Source organism: Elaeis guineensis, chromosome 2 (assembly GCF_000442705.2).
Source record: "Elaeis guineensis isolate ETL-2024a chromosome 2, EG11, whole genome shotgun sequence".
NCBI lineage: Eukaryota > Viridiplantae > Streptophyta > Magnoliopsida > Arecales > Arecaceae > Elaeis > Elaeis guineensis.
In genome coordinates, this window is record NC_025994.2 from 71,968,764 (window position 1) to 71,976,338 (window position 7,575).

A 7,575-nucleotide genomic window follows, 5' to 3' on the forward strand; every position below is an offset into this window, starting at 1 on the left:
AATCAAAGAACCCCCACCTTCTTCTCTGGCGTGTGCAGACTTTCTTACATGTTCCAAAGGTCTAGATCGAAGCTCGACTGCTCCATTCTGATGGGTGATCTACTTTGACCTCCACCTTATCACTTCGTCGGAGGGGAGCACCAATATGACTATCAATATCAGGGTTGCCCGTTAAGAATGATATAGTCCATCAAAACAAAATGAGAAAAAGAAAAGCATGAAGGATTTACCACGATCCATCAATACCAATTAACCATACCTGTCTATAGAAATAAAATAAGTATCCAATAAAATAAATAAAAAGCATCCATGCCATTTAACTGAACCTGTCAATAAAAATAAAAATAGATGTCTACTAAATAAATAAAAGGCATATTTGCCGATTTATCATATCTCCCAATCAAGATAAAATAGACATCTTCAATAGGAGGTGTTATTGAAGATGAAAATCAAAGAAAAGAAAGAGACGAGGAGAGTTTTTATTTTTTCTCTAATTTACGGACTAGGGATATTTTTATTCTAAAATAACTTCAATACATCACCAATATCCGGTAATGTGCTATCATTTGGGATATACATGATGATAGCATCACCGCATTATACCATGAAGTTGTCATCGAATTTATCATTAGATAAAATTTTATAATACCAAATAAGATGATTATATCTTCTAACTCATATCATTAGGATGATGTAAAATACCTATCCCCTGCCAAACAGCATCTTAAGTAGGGCTCTAAATAAAATCAGTGCCCACGGACTGCGCTGAGTCTTGTTGCGCTATCTTCTAATGCCACATAAACCGTTGGAATGACCTAGTTTCCCTCGCAGGGTCTCCGGTGCGCGTGCGTGCCTGCGTTGCCCTACAGATCCGGCCTGGGAGCCACCAGGTCTCTCTCCTCACTTCTCCGCCCTTCTCTTAAATTATAATGATATTGTCTGATTTTGATTCGAGGGATGGGGATCTGGCGAGCAAGATTGGAAAGGTGGAGTCCTTGGACGTCAACGTCACTGGCACTTACTCGGCGTTTGTTGTTTTGTTTAGCTGTAAGTATTTCTTTATTTTCTTCCTTGCGGTTTGTACTTCAGTATATAGTTGTAGTTAGTTGATGTGCGTTCTTGGAAATAACGGCAATGCTTGGTGCCACTTGCTTCAAAAAATTTTATGGCCAGTTCTTGGCGCAATTGAATTGTCATGTGGCATCTCAGTGCATAGATCAATGAGGCTGGCTGTTTTCATTGGTTCATTGCCTTGCAGAACCATCATGGAAACTAATATACAATGGGGTCTTGTAGAGAGAAAACAAAAATAATGCCAATTTTACCTAGCGGGACCTCAAACAATCGACACGAGTCATCATGTACTACTTGAAAGTTGATTCAGTATTTTATACATAAATTAGTTGGAATTTTGAAATCTGAATGATTGGATCAGAGCTTGTAGCATGTATGTGTAGGTAATGTTTATATACTTTATGGTTTAACAAATACATTGCTTTCTTGACATAATTTTTTGGGTCGATCTGTGCAATATGTCATTTTACAGTGTTTTTGCGACAATTCTTCATGGCTCTTGCATTGCATGGACACTCTAGACATCAATGGTGAAAGTATTTTTACTGATTTAGACAACTACCATGGATCCATAACAGAGATTAAATATTTACGTTCACCGTAAGAGAAATATGCCACAATTAACCAATAATATTTTTGAACCCTGGTGTTTTCCTTCTGAAAGTGGGCAAGTGGCAATTCATGCATGGGCCAATCGACGATAGTAGTTGCAGCGTCCAGACTAGGAAGATCTATATAGTAGCACTCAGAACCGTAACAAGAGCTATCTTCAAACCACAAAATGATACAAATCAACATCCTCAATCATCACTAAGTCGACTTACTGCTGCCCCTGGGTTTGGTGTGATGGGCAAATTTCCATCATATGTACACTTTAGAACATCTGATGTTCTCTTCACAATTCGCGGTCCTACTGGCACTTTTCCAGACTTTGGTCGTATGTCCTTTCCTCCCATTGCATCATAGTCACACATACAAGAAAAAAAAACAAAAGCACAAGATTAGTCATGATCAGCTGTTGCTTGAAATTCTCCTTGAGACTTCGAATGAGCTAAACACTTAAGATAGCTAATGTAGTTGAGTTGGCTGCAGGGGAGTGTGAACTTCTGCCTTAATATATATATATATATATTCTGGGAGAAAGAGCTTTGCCGCAGTAATATGTATTTCTAATTGAGAAGCTCCTATAAAGAGTATCTGTAATATTATCCTGAGGTGCGTGTGGTGACAGATATCAAGAGAGGGCCTGAGTGTCCTTTGCATTTGATCTCTTTTAAGTGCTGCTGCAAAATGAATGTCATTTCTGTAGAAGCTAGCACGCATCCCTTTTAGGTTCATGATGGAGTTTCTTATGTGGTATTGCTCAAATGGAGAGGCATGACGAAGGCAGTCATATCCAGAAGAGATATAACACCAGGGAGCTAGTCCGGGGGGCTCAAGTTTTATAATTTAAGGGCAGGGTTATATAGGAGAGGATCATTGACAAGCACTGGACTACCAACCTGATCAAAAATGGCAGTTGGGATAGCAAGTGTTGCAACAGCATTGGGCGAGTCCACAATTCCTGAAATCCTCCCTTCAGAGGGGCAGCAAGACAGTAGTAGATAAACCTGAGTAGGACGCATTCACAAACCATGGCTATTATTACTCTTAAGAGCATGAAATACTAGATTGTGGTAAGATGAGGATGAGAGGGGCTGGAATTAGCAAAGTTTTGATTACCTACCTGCTCTTTGGAGTAACCAAATTTTGAGAGGTAGTCGATGGCATTGAGGACAGCACGCTTATAGGCAACTGTGGCATCTAGGTAGTGCTGCCGCCCAGCCTCATCCACACTGATGCCCTCAAAGACTAACCACTCTGAGAACCTAGGTTCCACAGGCCCTATCTCAAAGATTGGGCTTACATGTAGTGGGGTGGGGCCCATGGGTGTTAGATACTCTCTCATTCCTCCTCTTATGATCTCACACCTGAAAAACACGAATGCATTTCAAATTACTGCAAGCATTAGTACAACATGGTTGGCATATAAGCATGACTATGTTTGTCTGGTTTTTTGATACAAAACATTTTGGTATCTTGGCATTTGAACAGATAAGCTAACTAGAAATATAATGCTGCTCAGACTACTTCAATGTTCTGTAAGTTTGGAAATTTCCGGGACTTTGTTTCTAATCACCGACACAGTCCATGTGTTTTTAGTGATGTTGAAGTTAACAGCTGTGTCAGTGTCTATGAATTATACTCACTTATAATACAAAAATGGAAATAGGCTTGTTTGCTGATTTCTTGTGTAGTTGGAGTAAGTTGATTCATGGAAGTACTTTAAAGGTGTTGTTAGGGGCTGGTTGCAGATTTCTCTTTTATTTCTTGTTGTGAGGTATCTTGTGGAGACGGTTGCTGATCTTCTGATGAATGATATTTATGCAATACTAATGGTTAAGAATAATATTTAACTCATGTAACACTCACCTTAATCATTGCCCCTTCCAACCCCTCACTTTTTCTTTTTTACAAGAAAATTATGCTAGATTCTCTATTTCTTTAGAATTATTATTTGTCTATCACTAAATGTATGCGCCATGATAGGAAAAAGAGAAATGGTTTTATGACGAGAAAGAAATTGGAATGTTACTTGAGCTCAAGGAATCCACTCATCTCTATTGCTCCGCAAAAAGAAACTTCACCATCACCTTGAGAGAAGTGCATGTCACCTGTACTAAGATTTGCACCATCTACAAATACTGGAAGATATACCTTTGAACCCCTACTAAGATTTTTGATGTCACAATTGCCTCCATTTTCCCTTCCAGGGACTGTCCTTGCAGCCTCATTTGCAATCCTTTCCCATTCTGGTGTTCCTTCTTCAATCTTCATATGTGCATGGATAAAATATTGCTTAGTTCCAGTTCTAACTAGGCAGAAATATAAATTTGCAAAGATTATTATAAATAAAATTCATGCAATCCATCAACAATTTTTGCAGATTGTTTATATTTCAAATTAGGCTTAACTTTATTTATCCTTTTTACAGTAAACATTTCCTGGAAACCATAATGGTACAAAGTGGAGAACCTGTCAAGATGACGCATATAAAACTTTTTCTTTTTATGGTAAATGGAGGCCGTAAGTCAGCCACCAACATAAAGCTACTTGCATGAAGGTGTTGATATCTAGTGAATCTAGTAAGATGTGGTCGTGCATATTTCATAAAATAATAAAATAAATTTAATTCCCGATTTCTTGGAAAAAAATTTAAGTTCTCAAAATGATTTTGTGAAAAATATTGGGAGTTGAATGTGCAACTCGGAACAAAATGAGGTGAATTTGGATCAGAAATATTGAGTACTTGGTTAATCTTTGAGGAGCAAGGAGATTATAATGCATGGAAGTAAGAATTAGATATGCTCTTAATTGTGTGATGTATGCAATTTTAAGAGATTAGGAGGAAAAGTAAGAATTTAATTAGGGTTGTTGGACTTGTTACAGATAATTTTGCATGTGAGGGTTTGAGTCATAAATATTATAGTATTACCAAAATATAGTTTCACTAAAAAATTAAAAAAAGGTCCATAACATTCTGGTATTTGGCCTCATAAACCAACTAAAATGGTATAGAGGGGCAGGTGTACAGGGTGGGGAGTGGGAGATTAATTTTCCTGTGTTGCTTTTTATAATTCCATATCTCAGTTTTAACACTTGAATATTTCTTTTTTTTTTGAGTCTAATTATTTAGTGTTCTTTTATTAAGAAATCAATCTGTAGTACTAAAATGGAAAGATCGATGAAGTTTTTGGTGTGCAATAAAAAGTCACTATTTACAAAGTTGTTGTGTCTTTCATTTACACTATGAAGTACCACATAGGCACATCATACAACCAAAAAGGGGTATAACCCCTTGCATATAATATATAACGTATGTGAAATGCTCAGATCCCCTCATGTTCAATGTGCATAAGATCAATAAGCATATTGATATGTGCATATGATACAACAAGATATCCTTACATTTGGTGATATTTTTGCTTCCTCCCTATAAACTCAGTAGTTATAGACTTAGTGATTGCTTGATAGATGGCAATAATGGCGAAATGCCTTGTTATGGTCCTTTTTTTTGGAGAGATGAACTCTTGAACTTTACAGTTGAATATACGAAGCAATTCTTAAACCACTTTTATATCATTGTTCAGTTTTCCTTCTAGATTGTCAGACTGAATATGGAAAGCAGTATGTTTGCTGCCTCCACATTCTCTCAAATGTAGGAAACTTATTTTTGAATTGCAAGTCTCAAAGATTGTATCCTGATTATTTATAATGTATTATTGCTTCTATAACTAAGTAAGAATTTATGCATTCACAATGTCACTTATCATCTTATCCTAAAAGACATTCTTGTGAAAAATTATACGTGTCTCGGAGCTTTTTGCAACTCCTAGTTAAATCAGTAATGAATGGAAAGGCATTTTGTACTTCTTGATACCTGCTTTGCAAAAGCTAAATCCTTGCTTCTCTGTGAATTCTGATCCTACTGTTTTCCAATAAAGCATTCATGTTTCTTACATCTGTTGAAAACTAAAATATTTTTTAAGTTCAGATGGGACTTTCGAGTAGAATTACTTTGGCTCAGCTGATTATAATGCCTTAAACGTATCTGTGACCTTATCTCTTGTATATGGTTCCGGTCCAAAAAAAAAACAATGACACATGGGAACTTGAAACTGCTTGGCTAGCAGAGTGGAAAAATTAAAACAGCATAATCGGAGAAGCCGTTATGTGCATGCCAGAACCTAAATTAGCATAATGCTCAGCAGTATTCTTACCAATCCAAGAAGGCAATTCTTTGCAGTTGGTAGGCTTACAAGTGGCCGTTTATGCACGACTTGGCATAATGTCAGAGACCCAGGGCCATCCTCTGCTAATTTCTTTTCCCTTTCACTCCAAATAGACAAAAGTTCGGGTGAAGGTGCGGTTCCAACTACCCCAGGGTGAGCTAAACCTGGAAAGCGAACACCTGTCGAGCAAAGATCAATGTTCTTGTAAGAGTGAAATATTGTCCAGGCTCGGCCATTCTCAAACTAATTTGGCAGATTATCAGAAAGCTTTACTCCTGGAGATTTTATACTCAGAAATGGGGGGAAAGGAGGAGCAGGGGATAGCGAGGTATACCTGGAATATGAGGGGAGTATGCGTATATTCCTTCAAAATACCAGATTGCTTTTGTTGCACAAGGGAAGTGGTCAGTCAAGAAGCCACCACCGTTTTCTCTATCAAAACTTGCTGTATAACCCCATTCATCACCGGGAAGTGGACCTAAGTTGCAGATTTCAACAGCAAGAAGGTCACCAGGCTTCGCTGGAACTCCTTTTGCATCTAAAACCCTCAAGGGCCCGCTGAGATAATGGGCCTGCAGACAATCAAGATTCCATTGTTAAATTTTCTTTAATATTAAACATCATTCTTCAACAAAAATTTTAATACGTTCAAACAATTAAAGCCATATTAGTAACTCATAAGACAGGGAATCATGCTGTTTGGTAAAGTAATATTTCTTACACCACCGGGGCTTGCAAATTTGATGTCTGCAGCGGAATCGTTGTCGCCAACTTGACCTCCATTAGCGTCTACCATCTCCACTCGAAAGAGCTCCCCTTCCTCTACATCTGCAACAGGGGTATGTGTGGGTGCCAGCGATTATGGAGGGGAAGCTTTTGTTCCCATGGCTTCTTCTTCATATCTATGGGCACGACCAGTCTTGGAGTTTTTGGAGCCATGGCTGCAACTGAAGCTCTAGGTCGGCTGCCATGAGACTTATATTATCTTTAGCACTCCTAATAGCAAATTGGAAAATTACGGGAGATATCCCTTAAAATTTGGCCATTTGCACTAGGTCTCAAAAATTTTAAATGCTGTAAATGGATCTTAAAACTTTAAAATCATTACGAAGTGGCCAACCATCATTCTTCGTTATAAAATGCTATGACATGAAGATCACTTGATAGCTCAATGTTTTAAAAATTTTCTAACCGTTCTTCTCGTTAGAAGAAGCTCTTGTTTTAGTGGGAATTAAAAGAAAAGATGAAAAGTATCATTTTGAGATGGGTGCCAACAAGTGCGTGACTTCACTCTTTAAGATTTATGCAGATAAATAGATGATAAAATTTGAAGTACTTTAAAATATGCACAAATAGATGATGATAAAAATAGATTATTTTAAAATTTATACATATAATGAATAATAAAATATAAAATGTATTAAGATCTATATAGGCATATAAATAATAGTAATGAGCTTTTGAGATATGTGCAAGTAGAGAATAACAAAGGATGTGTTTCAAGATCTGTGTAGGTAGATGGATGATTGAGGATGAAGTGTTTTGAAATCTATGCAAAAGGATGGATGATGGAGGATGGACAACTTTGAGATTTGTGCAACCAAATGAATAACAAAGGATGGAGCACTTTAAAATATATGTAAATGGATGATTGAAAAAAATGGAGTAC

General features: G+C 37.3%; 1 protein-coding gene across 1 annotated transcript; it reads right to left on the minus strand.

The window, feature by feature from the left end:
* Positions 1 to 1,594: 1,594 nt before the first annotated feature.
* LOC105034073 (uncharacterized) lies at positions 1,595 to 6,931 on the minus strand. Its single transcript, XM_073251831.1, is given in 8 exon segments — positions 1,595 to 2,018; positions 2,577 to 2,684; positions 2,801 to 3,044; positions 3,710 to 3,945; positions 5,895 to 6,085; positions 6,241 to 6,478; positions 6,628 to 6,746; positions 6,749 to 6,931. Coding segments are annotated over 8 exon segments (1,377 nt in total). The 5' UTR covers positions 6,846 to 6,931; the 3' UTR covers positions 1,595 to 1,874.
* Positions 6,932 to 7,575: the final 644 nt, after the last annotated feature.